At 42.9% G+C, this 22595-nt stretch overlaps 1 protein-coding gene across 2 annotated transcripts in view; it reads left to right on the top strand.

The window, feature by feature from the left end:
- Positions 1–22595, top strand: part of ARHGAP31 (Rho GTPase activating protein 31) — a 57555-nt gene that overhangs the window by 24941 nt on the left and 10019 nt on the right. For both annotated transcript variants that reach the window (XM_042866771.1, XM_042866772.1), the window contains exons 2-9: positions 7811–7913; positions 8592–8736; positions 13748–13830; positions 14523–14630; positions 16231–16376; positions 17513–17711; positions 19499–19623; positions 22008–22067. In XM_042866771.1, the coding sequence (XP_042722705.1) occupies positions 7811–7913; positions 8592–8736; positions 13748–13830; positions 14523–14630; positions 16231–16376; positions 17513–17711; positions 19499–19623; positions 22008–22067 (969 nt within the window). The remainder of the gene's footprint in view (positions 1–7810; positions 7914–8591; positions 8737–13747; positions 13831–14522; positions 14631–16230; positions 16377–17512; positions 17712–19498; positions 19624–22007; positions 22068–22595) is intronic.

Here is a 22595-nt window from a genome sequence, read left to right as displayed (position 1 = left end):
GATCTAGTGTCAGTCTGCATCAGCCCGTCAGTGTAACAGAGGGCAAAATGAGAAGGAAAGAAAAACATAGCATTATATATAAATACGTGCGGTGAGATTCAGCCGAGCAGGTTTTCATCCAGATGAAAGCTTCACCCAGGACCTGCTTCTCAGTGACTTTGCATTTTGCAAAAAACAGAGACCTGGGCTCTCAGAGGGGTGACTGATCCCAGGTCTTCTTTTAAAATACCTGAGCTCACTGGCAGTGCCATTTTGCATTAGCTGACATCCCTGGATGTGTACTTTAAGGCTGGTGAATGGCTGTCATGTACACATGTGACCAACTCACTGTGCAGAAAGCTTGGAAAGGGAACCACAAGTACTGATGGACCTCCAGCCTACCCCTGAGTGCTCAAAGTGACAGTAGTGATTTGCTGGGAATGAACAGCAGGGAGAACTGCAGATTGCCTGGCACAATAAAATCTAACTCAGAAAGGATTAAGGAGTAAGCTAACACTGAGAGCCAGGCATGGAATATATGAACTGATCACCTTGGATTCTCCAGGTTTTGTGTCCTAAGTATCTTTTGTAAGAATTCCCAAGCATCAGCTGCACTGTTTCTATGCTCTTTACAGCCAAGAAATAGTTACAATAGTATAGAATTGCTCCTAGCATCGTTTTCGTGCTGTAAGATGGGCAAGCCAGCATCAGCTTGCACACTCAAGTAGAATATGGATACTGTGGACTATTTGTTACCTGACTTGCTGCTGAAGCCCTTCTAAATGAAAGCATTCAGGTTAAATGAAAGCAGGAAAAGCTGCTGAGAGCAGGAAAAAACTTAGGAAATCCATTTTTTTTCTTTGTTTTGTTACCAGCGGCAAAGTAGATTAGCATGGCTTGCATAGATGTCTGTGCTTGAGAGTGGAGAAAGGAAGAAAAATAGGATACAGTGTGACAGCTGCAGTCCATAAACTTGTTGATTGATTTGAATGAAAGGTAGTCAGTGAGCACTCAAGAGACTAGTGCCTTGAGTACTGTCCATCCATTCTTTTTGGCATTCTTTTCTTGCAAGCTGCTACTCCTGGATCCCCTGAGCTGCAGCATCGATGCTGTCCCACTCGCTCCTGCCACAGAGTTATAAAAGTTAGGAGTGGAGATATCCTGTTTGGTTATCTGGTCTGTTTTTTTGTTGGTGTTTTTTTTTTTTTCTTCAGGAAACCCACAGCAGGATGTTTCCCTAACAAAACTATTCTTGTATTTAGTACAATCTCTTCTCAAAAGTGCCTGCACGACAGAATTTGCTGGCCATGTCAAGATATGAGCTGCATTTCAGAGGGCTAGGGTGACTGCTGGAGTTGAGAGTCGGGATTGAATTTTTGCTTAGGCAGTGCTTTCTCTGAGGTTTTCCTCGGTGTACCGGTCAGGTCTGCCGTGGGCTCTTTCATTTCTTCCTGGAGTATCCTGGTTGTCAGGTCTGCTTTGGAAAATCAGGTGTTCCCATGTATCTTATCCTTATAAATTGTTTAGAAATGTGACATGTAAGCTGAGTATAAGACCAGTGGGAAAAAACCTTGCCAGTGCTGCCACTGACTTCATTCAAAATCACACGGCTTAAAGGCTATGCTGAAGTGCATTTGTTGGAAATCCACCTGCCCCAGTCCAAGCAGCACTTAGTGTTCCCATGTCCCACACCAGCCATGGAGGTGGCTGGCTCACAGCATCTGTGTTTGAGCCCATTCAGGATGGTGCTGTCACTGCAAGGAGTTGTGCTGACCTTCCTGACGTTGCAGAGATGTTTCCCACAGAAACAGAGGGGAAAAAAATAGAAAGAGTGTGACTTACACAGTGATTCAGTAGTGCTGTCCATGCAGACAGGGTCACCTCGGCACCAGCTATTCATCCCTTTTTAAACTGTGTTTATGGCAGTGAATGGGGAAGAGAGAAGGAAAGCTCCATCGAGATGATTTGGTTTTTAAGCTTGTTTCAGGTTGTTTAGCGACCTCACACTGTTCAAACATAGGTGTGCATGTGTGTGTTCAGGGTGGTTCTGGTAGCTTGGTGCTTGCAGCCAAAGTAAACACTAGCAGTTAATGATGAGACCATTTTATTATCTCTTCATATGTAAAATGAATTTATTGCTGGGAAAAAGCATGCGCAAACAACCCAGAGAATTAAGTCTCCTGTTTGTCCTGGTAGGCAGAGCACAGTTTCCCCATCCCCAGTTCTGCACCTTACCTCTGGGCAGAGAAGGTCCTCTGCAGGGGTTCCAGGCACTGCAGCCCCATCCATCCCTGACTGCTGCTGACCAGGGCACTGTGGAATGCAGAGGAGGTGATGCCTGCAGGCAAGGCAGGATTCATTCCTAGCTTTTATGGGTTGGGACTGGGAAGTAGGAAGCAATCTGGAATCCTGGCTGCTTTGGTGAACCAGGACTTGAGTGAGCCGTGGAGAAAAGAGCACGGTTTGATCTTTGGAATCTACTTCTCAGCCAACCTTGTGCCTAGTAGAAGTCAGAGGAAATCAGCCAAGCAGAAGTAATAATAAAAAAAATAATCCAGTGAATCAGCATTTAGGCTCGTGATTTAAAAAAGGAATCATCAGGAAATGAAGAAAAATGTCACACTTCATATACTAACTCTCAAGCTCGTTGCCACTTATACAGTGCTGTTCCTTTCCTATGATTAAGTGGCCAAGTTAATGTATTGGTGTGTTCTAAAACGTGTACTGTTTTGTTATGTTTGTGTGCACAAAGAAACATCTCTTGCTTCATACAGACTGAAACACTTCCTTTCTAGAGGGAAACACCTCCTAGTTCAGTAATGTAAGAAGTTGAAACAAGAGACTGTTTAGATCTTTATTGTTTCACAAACTGACATGATGTGATAGGAAACGTGCATTATTGTTAAGAGCAATGGAAGAAAACCTTAACAAAAAATGAAAAATACCTAAATACTTTAAAAAGTGAGAAACTGAAATGATGAAATACAAATGCCAACAACTTTTTTATGGCACAGGATTCATTCTTTGGGAAATTTTTGAAAAAGAAAACTACAGTTTCTTGCAACTCAAACACCAAAAGTTGATCTTTCAAGTGAAATGAAATGCCTGTATTTATTCCTCTAGTTCCTTGAGCTAAAATTAAAATAAAATTAAACTCCTTCCATGTAGCATAAACAAAGCACTAAGGAGAATCTGAATAGCTGTCATTAGTTTTTATCCATGGCAGGAGATTTCGGAGAGAATAACAGAAGGAGAAAATCAAAAAGGAAGCCTGCTGCTATTCAGAGTTCAGTTTTGTACAGTGTGCTCTGGACAAGATGACCCAGTCCAGGTTAGCTAAGTATAAGCACAACCTCATTGGATGGCATCCACACTGACAAGTTTGTGTGGCTAACTCAGCAACCTCCTCCCTAGGATCCTTCTATGCTGCATGAACACCAAGAGTTTATTCTAGAAGGCATCACTGAAGAACACAGGCAGTTGTTTGCATCTCCTCCTGGATTAGTATCTTCCTTGCTTTTTGCTGTCTTTGTAAGATGGGGTAATTCCCTCTCTCCTTGTGATCCTCTTAGGGCTGATAGGTGATTTAACTGAGTACCAGCTGAAAGGTCGTTTTGGTTTTGATCCTTAAAGATCGGCCCAAAGACAGATGAAGTCCTTGCCGGATAGAAAGAGATCTCCTTGCTTACTGGTGGGAACCTTTGCTACACCATGGCTTGGAAAGGTCAGGAGAAGGATGAGAGCTCTTGTTCCACACTAAGATGTGAGAGGCTTAGTGCACATCGCTTGTGCTGGAAGCTTATGGGAACAGAAGAGAGAGAAGTAACACCAGGCTTGGTGGGAGTGGCAGACAAGTAATGAAGCTGGCATGAGCTGTGGTCATGGAAAAGACCCTGCTGAAGATAAGCGTCTGTCTGCTAAGCTTGGAGGTGATATCTAGTGAGAGTTGAATGAGTTACTGTGACTGCTTTTCTGGTTTATTTTTGTCTAGGGGAAGAGAAGTATTGTCTTTTGTGTGCAGTATGTTTATAACTCAATTTCCCTTCTGACTGATGCTTTGCTCCACACTCTCCTCTCCTCTTCCATCTGGTTTCTATTGTAGTTTTAAATGAGGACAGTTTGGCTGTCTGGCAGAACAAGCGGGGTCTGTGTGACACCAGCTGCCTCTTCCAACTTCTAAGCTTCCAGCACAGTTTTAATTATAGAAGCGTCAAGAATTGGAGACCATCCCCCCTCCCGTTCAGTGCCTGCACGCACACACAGCTTCTGCTACAAATCCCCATCCCCATCTGATCTTCCTGCAGGAGACACCCACAGCTCTGGGACTGTTTCGTTCTGCACCTATGGTTGGTAGCCAGATCCAAAATGATCCAAATATTTCAAAGATGGCTGGAAGTGGGAGGGGCGGCCACTCAGATCCCATATCCCTCAAGTGCACTGAAGACCAAGCTTTATAGGAGATCAGAGCTGCTTAGGAATTTCAGAGCTGCAGGTTGTGCTCAAAGAAAACACTTATTCTGCTCCAGTTTCATACAAGTGCTGCATTTAGGGACTTGCTTTGCAGGAATCTGATGCAGTCCTTTCACCTCCAAGGATCTGAGGTCAAAGTCTGTAATTTCTGGTTGCAAGTGAAATACGTCCTATGTGGGATTTTATTGACATCACGAAACTGCCACACATTTTGGCATAACTAGCTGTTTCTCTTCACAAGAGTCAAAGACCTGGTATGGCAGAAAGTCATGTATATAATGAATGAAGGGCACTGCCAGAAATACAGGAGAAGCCCAGGGCTGGAAAAGAAGGGCGGGTTGCAGGGCTAGAGATATTGACAGAGGTTGGTGCACACTGTCCACTTGGAGTCTCTAAGGTCATCTCTATTGTGGAGTCTTCACTCACTTTCAAAAATGAGTTGAGTTTTATATGTTTGCTGCAGATTATTCTCCTTAGATCTGTTTTTATCTTACCTCAACAGATGGAGCTGGCCTTCTCTGGTCTATGTATAAGAGGTTTGCGTATGTGCCTGAGGCCTTCTGACCTAATTTATCCCAAAGAAACTTAAACCTCAGCAAAAAAAAAAAGATTATTTAATAGGTCTCACTTGTGAGAGGTCAAATTAGATGCAACAAACATCAGTGTATGCATTTTTATTTGGCTCACTTGTTCTTAACACTGGGGTTTTAAAAAGTATCTAACAAAGGGCGCTGTTGGTACGGACTGTAGTCATGTGGCTACATGAAAGTCTGTTTAATTTTCTAACAGACTTTGTCACATAGCTTTCCAGCTCAAATAGGATTTCTGTTCAACTAGTCTTCTTTTTCCAGATAGCATGGAGTGCTTCACCTCTTGTTCCACCCCAGTGGTTCGGAAGGGAATAGGATCAGCCTAGCTTTCATTTGACTGCTTACTTCACGTTAGTCCCCCCAAAGAGACCTCAGCCAAGAAGGCAGTCTTAATGCGCCACGTACACATAACTTCTGCCACAAAGACAGTGCAGACTAACCAGACAAAAATGAAGAGGAGGCCTGATGTCATTTGCCTTTCCTTCTCTTTATTTCTAGCATGCTCATCATCATATGATATAAGTTCTCTGTTACAGTTACAGATAACCAAGACTTATTTTGGGATAGGAAGGTCCTCTTTTTTGATGTGTCACTTGGGCTTTTCTCAGCAAGACATTTAGGAAATCGTATACTTTTGGTTTGCTCTGTATCCTTCCACATCACCCAGTTCTCTTAGGAGTTGGGTGCTGGAGGCACTGCAAAGAATGTTTTCCATGTTCCTCATGGAAGTCACTGGTGTAAAAAAGTCCACGACTGCTTGGTGAAAAGCTTTTGCCCTGTAACTTCACCAGTTTCCCATGACTGTTGTTGTTGCAGTAGGGTAAGATCCCTGCCCGAGACTCAGCTGCCAGTTAGTCTGAACCCAGCAGTGTGAAGCTCTTAAAAATCAGCATGAGGACTTTAGGTGTGATCCAGCGTGGCTATTGGGCCTGCATAATGAAACCATGCTAAAAAAACAAAACAAAACAAAACAAAACAAAACAAAACAAAACCCACCCAGTCAATATTCTCTGTTCCTCTGAACAGACTTCTTTGGCCTCCATTTGGGTTGGCCACGCTAAGGGACACACAAGAAGGACCTCTTTATCTCCCTCAGTACGAGCTGAGAGGCAGAAGAGTAGCGCTTCCCTGACTCTGGGCTCAGCAATAGCGTGTCACCGAGGCAGGTCCCAGCCTGGGAGCCCTCCTCAGCCAGGCCTGCAGCCTGGTCTGTGTGGTAGTGCAAGCCCACGCTTCTGAGAAACCACGAGCTGCCTCCAGCCTCAGTGGCACCTTGGAGAAAAACAACAATATGCCAGCCTTTTGTTTTTCAGGCTGTCCTTGTGGTGCTGTCTTTGGATCCTGTGTGATGAAGCATGTGCTAATATGTCATTATAGCCCTGAACTTGAGCAAGAAAGATCAGGGAAGGTCCAGCCAGAGGCATTATCTCTGTGGTGTCACAAAGATGCAGTAATTGCTATGCCTGGTTTTCCAGTAAAACGTGTGGCTTAGCCTGTTTTCTTCTGTGCAGCTTTCCGAATGCGCAGTGCAGCAGAGTCAGCATTACAGCAAGGAACTTCAACTTTTGCATTTACTGGCTTCTGTGCTTATGGCTGTGTGAAGCACTGCGTTAAATACACAGTAGTTTCTAGCACCTAATAAGGAAGGACTCTCTTACTGTTATTGTTATAGCTGGGGTTGTTATAGAACTGGGGACAGGGAGGCTTGGTCTGACCGAGAGAATGGGGGGGGGTTCCTGTGCCTATATAATGGGAAAAAATAAACACAAGCTTTGGATCCAGGTCTGGATGTAAATGTTGTGCCTCAGATTCCTCTCAGCTTGAAAGCTGTTAAGTCCTTGGCTGGTTATGTTGATGGAGTACTTTTGAAGCCAATGTCAGATTTTGCCAGTGTGCAGATCTAGTCAATATTTGAACTTTATACCCCCTCTGTGGGAGTTTATGAGCAGTAAACCATGGGTATGTAGGCTTATATGGAAGTGTGAATGCTTCTCTGAGTTTTATCCAAGTCCATCAGTCCTTTTGGCTTGATTCAGCAAGGCTGGAGCTCTATCCTGGGGAGCGGGGATGTTCCTGGGCCCTCACGCTTTACCTCATGCTTTCAATTAGAGTGAAATTGCCTCTTTTTCTGGAAAGGAAAAAAAAAAGAAGATAGAGAAAGAGAGAAGCCCTACCTTTCTTCCCACAGGGTTTCTATGGCTTCAGGCTCAATAATTGTCTCAGGTCAGCATGATATGGCAGAAGCACCGCATATCCTCAATCCACAAATTAGCCATGGATATTTTGTGGGGTTTATTTTTCATTTGCCCTCTATTTCTTCTGTTATTGGACCCTTCTCTGAGTCTGCTGAGAGCCTCTGCTAAGTGTTTGATGGAATTGTCTCCTCTGCGGTGACTTATGGAAGCTCTCAGTACGTATTCACTAGGGATCACAAAATAATAGGGGCTGAAAGGGACCTCTGAAGATCATCTGGTCCAACCCCCTGCTAAAGCAGGTTGCCTACAACAGAAAAGCATCCAGGCAGATTTTTAATATCTCCAAAGAAGGAGATTCCACAATCTTTCGGGGTTCCAGTGCTCCGTTACCCTCAAATTAAACAAGTTCTTTTCCAAGTTCAGGTGGAACTTCCTGTGTTCCAGTCTGTGGCTGTTTTGCCCCTCATCTGGTTGCTGGGCACCACTGAGAAGCGCCTGGCTTCATCCTCTTTTTCAGATATTTGTAAGTATTGATAAGATCTGCTCTCAGTCTCTTGCTTGCTTTTTCTCTCCTAGTCCCCTATGTGCTGAAGAGCTGTGCGGAGTTCATTGAGACTCATGGCATCGTGGATGGGATCTATCGCCTCTCAGGAGTGACATCCAACATTCAAAAGCTGAGGTAAGGTTTGAATGCTGGAGGGATTCAGTGACATTGCTCTGCATCTTTGTGTTGTTAGTCCCTCAGGCACATACTGGGGTCAACAGAGCTCTGCACTGATGCAGAAGGGAAATGGTGTCCAAAGCTGGTAACAGGGAAATGCAGCATTTCAGGGATATAATACATGACTAAGAAAAAAGCCTCCCTTTTACATCTGTTAATGGGAAAGGCCCGGAGGGTCTCAGCACAAATGCTGAGTTGTTCTCTCTCACTTTAAAACAAAGCAATCTCTTTATATCAGTTTAGAGGCCCCTTGTGGAACTCTGCTAGGGAAACCAGAGACTAGTCAAAGTCTTGAGGCCTGGTCCCAGAAGCCAATCTGGCCCAGGCAGTGGATAATAGAGACATCTTCACTTTTCAGTTTGTTTCATCCTCTAGATGAAATTATTATTATATTATTTATTATTATTTTATTTATTTATTATTTTATAATTATAATAATTATAATTATTATTATATAATAATATAATATAATAATATAATATAATAATTTATTATTATAAAATAATAATTATAATTATTATTTTATAATTAATATTATTATATTATTATGAAATTTCTAGAAGAAATTATGCAGAGTGGAGTTTTGACATGATACAGCTCTTACTCATCTACACTGCTGCCTCCATGTTGTTTCAGACAAGAGTTTGTTTCTGACCAATGCCCAGACCTGACACGGGAAGTTTACCTCCAGGACATCCACTGTGTGGGGTCACTCTGCAAGCTGTACTTCAGGGAGCTGCCCAACCCTCTGCTCACTTATGAGCTCTACAAGAAATTCACGGTGAGACCCCTTTCTGCCCTCATTCCTAACCAGCAGCATGGACATGCCACAGGTTCCCCTGTGACAGCTGTTTGGGTTTCAACTCCAGTGTCCTGGTTTCTGGTGCGTGCATCTGTATAAACACTTCTCAGTGCTCTTCCCTTCTCATGTTGTGCTGCCTCTCTTTCTCTGTCCTTGCTTCTTCCCCGCACTGCATGTTTATTTTTCTCATTTTCTCTGTAGTTTCCTTCCTTTTGTTCATTTTTTCCCCACTGCATTTCTTCCCTGGTGTTACTCTTTCTTCCCACTGTGCATCTCCTCCCAGAACTCCTAATTCTTTTTCTTTTCCTCATTACTGTCCATCACTGGAAGCCTCTTGGGTCACCTGGGGCTTGTGATCATAATTAGTAGGAAGTGATTTCCTCTTCCCTTTCCCTCCCACAGTCCTTGACACCTGAACAAACGGATTGCTCAACCCACTTGTAATGTACCAACTTTTCTGCACTGTAGCATTTCCTCAGAGGTTGTCAGAGAACAAATGACAGCACAGATTATGCCAGCTATGACATATCAAATCCATCATGCTCATGTTGTAAATACAAACAGCAGAGGGAAGTGGCAGCTGGCCAAACAGAAATCTCCAACCTTGTTTAAAGGGATTGTAATTCAAAGAGTAGTAAGTCAAACAGACGTAGATTATACATGGATACAGCAGGAGACTGCAGGGAGCTGAGAAATTAGACCACGAAACCTGAATTTTTAAGAGAGTTGGCTAATTTTGGTGACAGACAATATTTTATTAAAAGGTGGCACAGCAGGCTACACTTGTCATTAAGGTTGCCTGGTTCTTACCCTTCTAAATCCATTTTCAGTTGTTTGTGACACCAACAAATATAAATCCAGTCATTCAGGCTGAAATCGTCCGCACTAAAGGTGTGAATTTTCAGCTACAAACGTTCACCATCTTCTTCAAACAACTGCTACGGGGGGATGGGAAGGATTGTTTTTTCAGAGTTAGAAACATCCGTCCTTTGTTAAGAATTTCTATCATCCTACTCTTCCTATTTTCTGGGCGGTGGAAGGGACAAACACTGCCAAAAATGTTGGATGTTACAGAGAAGACATTTTGTTGACAAAATCATGTTTAAGCAACTTTAGCTTCAAGTGCTGCTATCTGCATTTTCTCTACCCTCTGTCAAGCACTTGCAAACAGCACTTCACAGCAGGCACCGGGAGAGACCCACAGGGTCCACACAAGAAGACATTCTTTAAACACTCCTTGTGCAAAAGGTCAGGGAAGTCAGGTAGATGCCAGGGACTATAACTGAGCTGAGGAACACCAATTTACTAGTCTTCTATGCTGCTTGAGACGATAGTGCTAGGTGTCCTGCTATTTTGATGCCAATTTTTAAGTAAGAGTTGGCTGTGTTTTGAGGTGGTGGATAGTAAAACCTAAGTCAAAGCAGATCTGAAAAACTGTTCTATACTCTCAGGATATGGAGATCCTTAGTATGTAAGACAGGCTCTCCAAAATGGAGACAGTGAATGAATAGGACCTTGAAAATACAGAGTATTACTCATTCATAGTAACTGATGAGCCTCATTCTTGCTGGAGATATTTGGCTAGTGTCTTTCTGGCTATCACTGCTGATTTATGAAAGAAAAGCGCTATAAAGGAAACGTGAAGATTCAGATGGAAACCTTTTTTAGGAAAGAATGTTTGCTGAAAAACACAGTTTTGAGCTGATGACTTGCAGATTTTGGTTAGATACATTTGGTAAATAGTTTTACTCAAAAACAAAAGGGAAAACACTTCTGTAACTATCCAAATGTTTTTTTTACGAATACTTTCTAAAGGAAATGTTTCAACATTAAATCAACACACCCAACTCTCAAATAAAGCATATTTCAAAAAAGGGGTTAAACAGCCTCAAATTTGAATGAAGTTTTCTTTCACTTTTAGTTGAGTATGATGCTTGGTCAGCATTGAACAACTGTCTGTTAAAATCTCGTGCCAGCTCCCCAAAACCTTATCACTTTGAATTGACCTAAAAGTGATGTTTTTAAACTCTGGCTTCTTAAGTTTGTCCTCTCCACCACAAGATCCATTATTCACATAATTCTACTCAGTATGGATTTATAATGGGTAACCCAGCTGACAGGAAACACAGTCAGATACAGGGAGGAAAGAAATCAAAAAGGCCAAATCCCCAAGGAGCAGAAAAACCGCTAGTGGAGTGTGCATGTGCGTGGGATGTCTGAACAGGGAATGGTGGCAGCTGTGCCTAAGCAGAAGAACGCTAGTAGGAGTAAAGGATGCATGCTAATCCCAGCCTGTCTGACTCACTTGGAGCTGCCTCTGAGATGGGATAAGCTCCACTTTGAGTCACCGGAGTGATTCAGACATTTACAGCTAAGGAAAGTCAAATTCTTAATGACTAGAGAGGGTTTGGCCTTTTGGTCGTCAGTCATAGATGTAGCATCACAGTCACGACCTCAGTGGCTACCAACCTTTGCAGAACAGTGCCCTCCCACACTCATTAGTTTGCCATCTGGTATTCTGGTGATATGTACTTGTAATATGGGATAGATAAGTTGACTTTGCTTGGCTTGTTCCAACCTGAGCATAGAGGCTGATGATCCCTCATGACAAATCAACTAGGTAGGAAGCCAAGCCTACCTTTTCTCACTGATTGCTATTCCACTTACTAATCAGGACTTGTGAACTGTGTATTCTAGAAAAACCATTGAAGTAACAAAAAATCCAAGATTTTTAGTTGCTTCATATACCTTCTGCCATCCTCAGAGTGCTTTTATACTGCTTGAAAGATGAAAATATAGATGACATTAATTAATGACACGATTCGTGGGAATATAGTAAATGGAGTTATTGGTTCTTCCTTGAATTCTGTTCCACTGTTCTAATCCTGAGCTTGGAGAGGGCCTTGGATTTCAAAGGCACAACAACAAATATGGGTCAGAAATGTGGCTTGGAATCTAAATGGGTTACAAACTCAGGAAGTCTGATATTCATATGCTAAGCATTAGGTCTTTGAGACCTGGAAGTTAAATGTAGAGATGAAAATCAGCATCGGGCGAAAAAATACTGTGTATGCTCCAGTTGAAATACAATGTTTAAGATGCACCAGTTGAAGTTCATATTCCTTGAAGCCTTGTGCAAAGATCACGAGAGTGCTTACAGTTAGGTTTTCCAGGTTTATAGTAATAAGTTTTCTTTTTCTTCTTTCTTTTCTTACTTTTTGAAGTGGAAGGTCTGCCCCTAAACATCCTGATGAGTCTTATGCCTCGGAGAGGATCTTTGACTCGGTGCTTCCTCCATTCCAAGGCATCGTATCATCAAAATAATCAGAAAAACAGGAGGAAAATTAGCACCACTTTCTCAAATTTCAGAATAGTCTTGTTTCCTGCTCATAGTTGGAAATGAAGCTTATAGCCACATCTTTTCAGTTCAGAAGGGCTTGTCCTTTGCAGTTCAGATATTTTGCAATTGCAGGTGACCTGGCACACTGCTACTATGGATCACTCTCCTAGGCAGAGATCCATTTCATGCCACGTACGTGTGCAGCTGCCTGTGGGGACATGGCAGGTCATGGAAGAGTTGTAGTAGTGATGGCAGCATGGTGACACAGCCCATCTGTGACACTGAAAGGCTTGATTCCCAGCCTCCTAGAGATGTTGACATTTGGACATTTGTGTGAGTGTAGGCTTGTGACTAGGATAAGTATTTGGCACTCTGCTGTAGAAAGAGGTATATTCTACCACAAAGAGTTAAACTATCTTTAATTTAGGTAAAAGAAGGACATCCACATCTCATGTATACCAAGCTTGTGAGTACATGCATTTTTCTTTGCCGTGATACCAGTGAGAAAACTAAAGCTATAGGGCATAGATCTGAATTCCAAGTCTTAGGGAGTAAAACAAATTCCTGTTCATCTCTGACCTTGAATCTAGCAAGATTTGACTTGGTTGCACATAAAGGGGTGGTCTGCAGGGAAACAGACGGTGACCTGAATAGGAATAGCAGCATGGTTACCATGGATGTTGTTGTGGCAAGGACAAGAAGATATTTCTGCAGTTGTGCCTAATAATTTCAGGTTCATGATGTTAAGGCAAAACTTCTGCTAGCAGCATAGTTCCCTACATCTTTCTCTGAATTCAATCCAAACCCCAGTGGCAGCAGTGTAGGCAAGGGGTTCCCAGTCACGCATTGTTTGAAGTTGCTGCTGATTTGTCCTCCCCCAACAGAAAAATTGAAAAATAGTAGCTGAACAGATGAATACCAATGCAGTACACTCCTAGAAATGCAGACAAAAATTATCATGTCTCTTCTGGCTCTTGCTCTGTAGACACTTGATCAAGACCAACTTGAATAACCTTCATTCTAACTAATCTAGTCTAACCTTGAGTATAAGAATACATTAACCTACCTGGACTGTGATTTTACTTCTCTCATCATAAAAGATGCAAACTCACACATACTCCTTCTAGCTATCTTTAAATGTCAGATAAAAAATTGCTTATTTTTATGAATATAAAACATGCACATCCAAGCTGTTTTCATAACACAGGACCTGAAAGACCTATTATTTTTCAACACGGTTTTGGGTAAGAGGGATTTACTATTTTTCATTTTTCATTATTTTCACTTCTCTTTTTCCCTTCATTTCTATTTCACCCATTAATACACAAATTTAAAAAATGGACAAAAAAAAAAAAAAAGAGAAAAAGAGACAACAAGCATAATTCCTAATTGAAGCTCTCAGTTTTCAAACCCCAGCTCTCCTGTAAACATTGACCATCCTGTCCCAGGGTTTGGGGAAGGCGTACCAAAATTTCCGCAGCAGATTTCTGCTGTTCTGGGAACACAAAGCAGTGTCTTCTACCAATAGCTTTGCAAGGTAACAAGAGAGCATTCCCTCGGAGACAGGCTGTCTCATGTAATGCTCCTTATCCCTCTTCCTTTTCCCCTGAGCACACTGACAGGGTGGACTATTTCCTTTTGTCTCCACAGGAAGCAGTATCACGCTTCCCCGAGGATGAGCAGTTGGCACGGATACAAAATGTCATCCAGGAGCTACCACCATCACATTACAGGTAGGAACATATCCACTAAAGCTCTGTGGAACAAGATGGTGGCCTTCAGCATTAGGAAATATTGACTGAAACAGCAACAGAGTTAATTTCCAAAAGTTAATTCCCAAAAGCTGACTCACTGTTTCCAAATCTGACAACAATTAATCTGGCATTTAAATGCCATCCAGGAAATTGTTGTTAAATAGACTCTCCCTGTCTCAGTCTATCCTCCTCTTTCTTGGGTACAAACACCATGGCATTCTTGGACAGTGTCCTGGGTGTGGTGAGAAGCAGATTATCTGCTGTAGGTACTTGAGTTAAGCCATCAACCTTTTCAGGACCTTCCCTTTCTCCCATCCAGATGCCATTTTCCTTGCCCTCATTATGATGAGGATTGTTTAGTTCGTGTTTAATTCTTGGCCACCTCAGAGCAAGGTTGATCAGGCATTCACACCACCCCATGCAAACCCTGGTTCTGTAAATCCTCTCCTATAAAACCTGTTGGGTCATTGCAAACACTGTCCTCCTTGAGGAAGGGACAATCCTGAGATCACAGCTGATTCTGAGGCCTGCTGTCCCAGTAGACAAGTATTGGTCATCTGAGTTGAAGGGAGAAGGCATAGTAGGCTGTACTAACAGCTTAGAGGTGACATTACCATGTGCACGCTGAGTGATCTGACACTTTTTTCTCTATTTGTGTGAAACCACTGTAGAACACTGGAATACCTGATCAAGCACCTGACTCACCTGGCCTCCTTCAGCAGCATGACCAACATGCACACCAGAAACCTGGCCTTGGTATGGGCTCCCAATCTCCTCAGGTATGGTAGAATCCTCTTAGCCAGAGCACTATGTTAAGCAGCAGTGTGAGTGCCTGGAAACCCCATCCACTGAGAGAAATGAAAAAGCAGGAAAGAAACTGAACAACTAAAGGGAACATCAGAGCAAAACAAGTAGCTTTCAAAAAGAGAAAGAGTTCTTTCAGGTTGAATAATCTGAGCTTTTACTGCCAGCATCCAAGGAAAGTTGTGGTTTTGCTTTTTGCAAAAATAAAGCTGTTATTTGTAAGTTGAGTACACTGATTTAAAAATGAGGAGTTAGCTCATCACTGTGGAACGGAAATGACATTTCCGATGGTGCCAGTACTTCTGCAGTGCTGTGGTGTGAGACATCAGTGCTTGGAAGACAGGGAGACAGAGCAACAATATCACAGTCCTGTGTCCAGCACTGCTTGAGTATAAGTGACATAAGGTTGGTAGGCATAACTGGCAGCTAGCAGTGCATTGCAAGACCACCAGATAGATTTTGTTTGCCTTGCCTGGCACTCTGGAAAGAGGCCCAGATAAGATGCAGGCAGATGTTTGGCTGATATGCTGTAGAGCTGAGAAAAACAAGAAAATGTATTACCTGAAAAATTGATATTGAAATATTTTGTATCTTGGTGAAGTTGCCCTCTCCATTCATCCCAAACCCATGTGTTCAGAGGATGGAGCTATGCAGGATGAGTCCAGGACTGCTGCAGGGCAAGTAGAAGGGACACTGCAAGAGTTACAGGCAAATCACAAAAAAGACAGAGCAGCTTCTGAAAAGGAATCAGATGTTGGCTCTACTGAACATCAAAAAGTGAGAACATCACAACTGAGATGTTTTCATTCCAGCATCTGTCCTTGTCAAAAATCTGGTCTGTTTCCTTCTGCAATCTATTTTAAGTGCAAATCTTAAGGAGGATAAGAAAGGGGAAAGCAATGCAACTGCAGTTTCCTTACATGGTTATCCTATTGGCAATGCCCCAAGCTATTATCTAACACACCACTCATTGACTTTACAAAGGATCCATTGCCCAGTGATTATTTCTTCAGCAGCACTTTGGCATGTCAAGATAAGGAATGTTTCTTTGCTGAGAGCAAGAATGAGAGTGTGAGAGTGCAGGGGGCAGTGAAGAGCCTATTGGGACACGTAGCAGAGCATTGTCAAAACTTACACGGGGTTGACATGAGCAAGCTTCTGAGAGATTTCACTCAAGTCTTCCTTGGAGAGATGATTGAAGCATTGCATAAGGGGTCAGGAAGTAGTGCTTGAAGGTTCCTGTGTTATTTTTCAGACTCATCTGTGAACGTGGTAAAAGAGAACCAAAGTTGGGAGAAAGAGAGCAGTTTGAAAATCAGTTTTATCTTCTATTGAAAGACAAAAAGGAAAAATAGCATGGGGCGGAAAGAAAATAACAGAAATGAGAGGGAAAATGGAAAAGGATTTTGAACAGAGTGAAAAGGCAGAGAGAAGAGCCTGGTGAGGAAAGGAAGGATGCAGCAAGAGCAAGGGAAACATCCTTGTTCCAAGTCTTCCAGGCAGAAAGCCAGTCTCTCCTTCTCAGAGGTCACATGTGGTAATGCTGGCTACTAGTATACCTCTTTCTCTATGCAGGTCAAAGGAGATAGAGGCTGTTGGCTGCAATGGGGATGCAGCTTTCCTGGAAGTGCGAGTCCAGCAGTTGGTGATAGAGTTCATTCTGAACCACGTGGATCAGATCTTCAGCAACAACAGAAAAGCCAGCTCTGCTGAGAGCATTGGTAACCACTTCCTTGCACCATCTGACCTATCACTTGCCCTGTTTTCCAGCTCTAACTGTATCTACTGTACACTAGTATTTCAAAATCATCAAGGTTACCATGTTCATACACTCTCCTGAACAAACCTTGATCCCAGTTCCTCACTAATCTAGTCATCCTCACCCCATTTCTAGCTTTTCATTTTTAGAACTAGCTTCTTTCAGTGTGCTCCTTGATTGCCCCACAGCTCATATTTTGCGTGATCCCACCTGGTTTAACCCTTTCTGCAAAAGGAAGACTGACTAGCTTCTTAATCTGGGCCCAGATTTTCTCTCTAAGACCATCAGCCATACCTTCAATAACATAGAAGGCAAGGAATGAGGGACTGTGTCCTTACTGCGGCCAGCAGTACAGCAAAACACCATTTAGCAAATTCTAAGGCTTCTGGTTGTACTGCAGGTTCTCTCCATAGCCATGAAATGCATTATGTCAGGGGGAAGTTCTTTACAGAGAGAGTGGTGAGGTGCTGGAACAGGCTGCCCAGAGAGGCTGTGGATGCCCCGTCCCTGGAGGTGTTCAAGGCCAGGTTGGATGTGGCCCTGGGCAGCCTGGTCTAATATTAAATGGGGAGGTTGGTGGCCCTGCCTGTGGCAGAGGGGTGGGAGATTCATGATCCTCGAGGTCCCTTCCAACCCTGGCCATTCTATGATTCTGCAATTCTGCATCAGAAAGGTATAGTAGTCTGGGTTTTAGAACAGCCCCCTTTCCTAGAACAAGACAAGGAGGAAGATGTGGAAGTGAGGAAGAATTAGTCACCAGGCATGGACTGGAGACTCAACTGCTCCAAAATCTTGGGAAGAAGGAGAGAGGGGAACATGTATAACCTGGTGCTTCTCAGGGACGCTTCTTTCTCACCAAAATATCTACAGCATATGTGTAACACAGCCTTTGACTGACAAGTGTGGCCCTGCTGGTAATGCACTCAGATGAATAAGGTTGCTAGGGAGATAGAAGGCTTATCTGACAAAAGCCTCTCTCTCTGCACGTGCCTCTCCTTTCCCCTCTCCAGAGGAGCTGTCCCAGTGAAATAAAGACATGAAGCTCTTGCTCTCATCTCTTCTCACCCCACAGCTGGAATGTACTTTTTTTCTTTACAGAGAATGCACCGGTTGTGAAAAATCTGACTCACCCATCCACCTCCCTGCCAATGAAGCTGGTGAGCCTGGAAGAAGCACAGGCTCGGAGTTTGTCAGCCTCCCACCCTGCCCGGAAGGAGAGGAGAGAGAACAGCTTGCCTGAGATTGTCCCTGTAACAGGGTCCTTCTTCCACACAGTTGTTGACCTCCCTGACAGCAAGTAAGTGCTAAGAGGGATGTAAAGTGTGAACAAAAAGAGCAGGTTCCCAAGCATGATTAGGAATGAAACTTCTCTTAGAGTGACAGCCCCACACCTGCACACATGAACGGAGAGGAAATTGCATACCCTTCTCAAGTGGCAGAGTTGACAAGCATTTCAACTGCTGGGTTCGTAGCTTCACTAGTCCACCTCCCTCCACGAGGGCAGAGCCTCCTGGAGGAGGAATTAATTTCTATGCATCCTCACGTGAGCACAAGGTTTGGCTAAAAGTGGGCTGGGCATGAAGCAGGCCAGGACACTGCTCTGCCACGAGTTCCACCTGCTGGTGGCTGGTTCATAGCACTCTAGGTGGCACTGACCTGTGTAGCTTCATTCTTCTCTGCATTCCTCTGCACTCATGGCCAAGCAACAAGAAAAAAATTCTCTTCTAGCCCTAGGAGATATTTACACAGTGGCATAAATACTGAGAAGAGTCCCATTTCAGCTGATGTTGCTGCATTTGTTGGTACTGCTGCCCAACCTAATTATTTATCTATTGGTCTATCTATCAGTTGATATATGGCTACTCAGCTGCCTCATTCTGAGAGATTATAGCCCCTGCAGCAGGAGACTCATTAATCTACTGACCCATAAAGCACTGTAGCAAAAATATTTCTTCACACTTGATATATTACAGGAAAAATGAGCTATCTAAGAGAATACAGGCTAAGAGGATAACCAATTTAAGACAAAAGGGTGTATTGGCCCTTTACAGCGTGTTTTCTTTTCTCACTTAAAGAGAACAGTCCTATCACTAAGATGTTAATTGTCTTTGTAGGACTGATTTGTGCTCTTCTGAGTATTGTAGTGAAAGAAAAGCAGAACTGTGGAGGTAGAAAACCCGTTTTGGGGAGCAAGTCAGACAGGTAAAATGATTCTTGCTCTTGAAGATTGAAAGGATAGGAATCAGGATAGGAAAAGAGGAATCAGGATAGGAAAAGAGGAATCAGGATAGGTTTGTGAAGGAACAAACAGCTGAACTAAACAATATTCACAGCAGAAAACTGGCTTCGGGAACAGCAGCTTCTTTCGTTTTAAAACTGGGATTTCCAAGGAGACACAGGGAACTGGCATTCCACTTCATCTGACATTTACAAGAAATTGATTTAATTCCCTTAAGCTTTCTCATTTCAGTTATTACATTATACCAGCATATGATCAACACTTACGATTAAATTCAGATTGACTTGACAAGCATTAATAGCCACTTGTATTATGGGATCCTTTTATTTTTGCAAATCCATAAAAGCTATAACTCACAAGGACTTTAAAGGATAGCTCTGTGCACCACAGAATAGTACACGTTCTATCAGTTCTAGCTGGAATTTGTCTTGCATTCTGTCATTAAAACCTGTCTAAAAGACAATTTTTCTTTACTGTGTTTCAAGACACTTTTAGCCTTGGAAACCTCTCCTTTCTGGAGACAGGCATGGTTCATCACTCAGTCAATCACAGTTGCTGTAGAATGATGCCAGAGCCACCTCTGTGAAGACTTGGCTTAGGTATCTTTCCGTCCATGACACAGTTAAATCAGCAATACAGAGAAATCACATGCAGAAAAGGGAGAATTATTTATGCAGCTATCTATGCTTTGCATGCACTAGAATTAAAAGAGGTGAGAGGAAAAGAGGGGCAGCATTGAGTAGAGCGAGCTCAGAGGCTTTTATGGGATACCAAAAAGATAAAAGTCTCTGAGGTTAGGTAATTTCCTGAGCAGGATTTTTTTTTTTTTTTTTTTCTTTTTCCAGGAGAAAATTATCTACCAAGTCCAAGAAATGGAAGTCGATATTTAACTTGGGCCGTTCTGGCTCAGAATCAAAGTCTAAGCTGAGTCGAAATGGGAGTGTCTTTGTAAGGGCACAGAAGTTATCTGGTAAGAACACAATATTCAGTTCACTCTTTCTCTCCACAGCTTCTCTCTTGGCACTGATAGCAAGGGGAAACCTGTACCCACATGACACTAATGCCATTAGGCTTCAGTCTAATGGAGTCATGTTTTTTTCCTTGTTTCATGGACGTCTTATTTTTGCGTGATGGCAAGAAGCACCCTAAAGGATGATATGCCTGGCAGCTACAGCAAATATTCCATCTTGGTATGTGATAAACAGGCTCCCATTGCCCAGCTGTCAAGCCGAGGGGCTAAGAAGTGCTATGCGGTATATTGGGTTGGAATTAGCCCTCTCCAACCCAGCCAAACCCTTACATTCCTTACACAGCACTGATGAATAGTTGTCCTTCCAGACTGTCCATCCACCAAAAGGCACTAAATAACCAACTGTCTTCAGTGCCTTCATGAAAAATAAAGGAGTTTCTATGCGTCCTGTATCTCTGTACTTTGAGTGAATGGATTACTTTTGTAGCATTGACAAGGGAGAAGATGTCTTTCCTCCTGGCTGCAATCCCAAGTTCTAACCCCTCCTGAGCTTCAGTATCTTAAGTGCTGTGCTTCCTAGAAAATTACCTGGGAGTGTAAATTCTAAGCATTCAGAAATGATGACTGAAGTTCTAAAAACCATGAAGATAACTTTAAAATAATTATTATTTTTGAAAGAAATCATAGCTTATTTCTACCTAATTTTGTAAAGAAGTGTTTTGGGCACATATCTCCTAGTTTTTGTGTTGGTTCTTTTTTTTAACTATCTTCAAAATTGGGAATTTACTTATAAGGAAGATGAAGGTGTGAATTTTTGCATAATCTCATGAATCCACGAGCTGGTGTTTAGAGGAATGCTACCAAACACTGCAAGACTTACAATAGTTAATGTTGACAACGTTACCTACCATCATATATAAGTGAGGCAGTCCTCAGATCAAATACAAGTGTGAAGCCAAATTCTGGATCCAGTCTTTTTTGGATCCCTGCCTTCTCTCTGTTTTGCATGTACAGATGGCCTCACATAGGGTGCCCACTGCAGACCTTGAAATAGCTCTCCATCCTATTTTGATCATGGGATCACTTTCTCACTTTGATAAGGAATACTCTGTCCCAAAATAGCGCTAGCTCAAGGATGCCCAGGAATGTTTGGAGCCCAGTGATTTTGGGGGCTGAGCCTTTTTTCAAGCACAATACTGAATGACAGGAGGCTGTATATTTTCACCAGCAGTTGCACAGAAATGCTGAAGCACGTAGAGATTTAGGCACAGCAGTAGTGCAATAAAGCAACGCTTTAGTGCTGCCATGTTGTATTTTTATGCACTCTCTGCTTACAGCATAATGTGGGGGAAACACATGAACTTGCTGTTGAAACTCAGCACATGCTTTCCCACACTTTGTGTCTATACACAAGTCACATAAAATGTGAGCTCTGCTGTTTGAATTCTGTTCCTCTGGGAATGCAGCGCCAATGCTCAAGACATCATGCCATATGAATGAGAAAGGTAGCCAGGATTCCATACAAATGGGAAAGGTAGCTGGAGTTTCTCCTCTGCTCATGTGAAAGTCAGTCCCAGAAGCCTTAATTAAATAAACAAATGAAGTCCAATAAGCCCTGTCACTTTCTCCCTTACCTACTTTGTGCACTATTGTAAATAGCAAAGTTTGCTCCCAGATGTTTTCCAGAGCTCCATACATCCTTTTTGGGTTGCCAGAAACTTGCTGTTCTTGCCAGCTACTTTCCCCTCCATCTCCTCTTTCAGAGCAGTAGTAATCACATGTCTCTGAAACCTCTCAGGAGCAGATGTGTAGAGCGTTTGGTGACAAATGGCAGATCATTTCTGGATAAGTAAGTCCAGTGAGAATGACCAAGGAATAAGTTTCTTAAGGCTCTCATGAATTTCCTTCAGTGCCTACCGAAGGCTGGGTATGCTCATGCCAACAAGAGTCGGAGTGGAACACAAAAATAACTGAACATGTACTATGAGGAATGAGAGGTGGGAAGGCATTTATGCCAGTTGAGTTAAAAAGTCCCCACAGGCAATAGTGTGGTGTGACTGGGGAGGGCAATGGTGCATGATGGCTTTGGGGACGTCAAACTGCTACACAGTGGAGATGATGTTGACTGGCTGGGTTAAGCACAGCTCTCCATATGCCTGGCAGGTGCAAGGCTGTTGTTAGCACTAGCAGATCCCCAGCTGTGTGGACAAGTGTTGCGGGTAGTAAACCGCATGGTGTACATACAGAGGGGGAATGCTTGGAAATGGAAAATAACTTTGATGTCTGTCTGGCATGCCCGTCTATATGCAGCCTTTGTTCTTTATGGGCTGAAGCCTGCAAAGCCGTGGGATCTGAAGCCTGTTTCTAAAACTCATTTTCCACAGAAAAAGCAACTATTCGTCCTGCGAAGAGCATGGACTCACTTTGTTCCCTGCCTGTGGAAGGTGAGACATCCACAGTCTATGCTGTAAGGGTGAAGGGTGGCACCTCTGCACTCAGCTCTCTCTCCACGCCTGCATGTGGTCTGTCTTTCCTTATTTCACTGTGCTGTGTATCTTTATGTGCTCATGCTGCTGACATGTCCTCACCCTTCTGTGCATGCATTTTTAACCTTCAACTGTGCACCTGACAGTTATCACTGTACCTAACTATGTCTCTACTAGAACTGAGATTGCCTTGATTTTGTTGTTGGTTGTTTTGGTGGACACAAAGTTCCCATTTATAAGGAAAAATAAATATACAGGAATTTAAAATGCTTGTAACAAACCAATGGAGCTCTGAGCTGTGATCTCTGTGGGCAATGCATGCTAGCTGTAGAGTTGGATGCATTTTATTGAAAGGTGCCTCTAATAAAAATCCTAGAAGATTTCCAGAGGCAGGCATCCTATTCAGTCCTACCTGCTCAGTGTGAAGGAGGCCACATGTCTGGAGCCTGGAAGTTGTTTGGTGTCTTTGATCCCTCATCCCTCTCA

This window comes from Lagopus leucura, unplaced genomic scaffold, assembly GCF_019238085.1.
Source record: "Lagopus leucura isolate 7727_CA_CO unplaced genomic scaffold, USGS_WTPT01 Super-Scaffold_100001, whole genome shotgun sequence".
In the NCBI taxonomy this organism is placed as follows: domain Eukaryota; kingdom Metazoa; phylum Chordata; class Aves; order Galliformes; family Phasianidae; genus Lagopus; species Lagopus leucura.
Note: the sequence above shows the minus strand (reverse complement) of the source record. Positions and strands in the feature narration are given on the sequence as shown.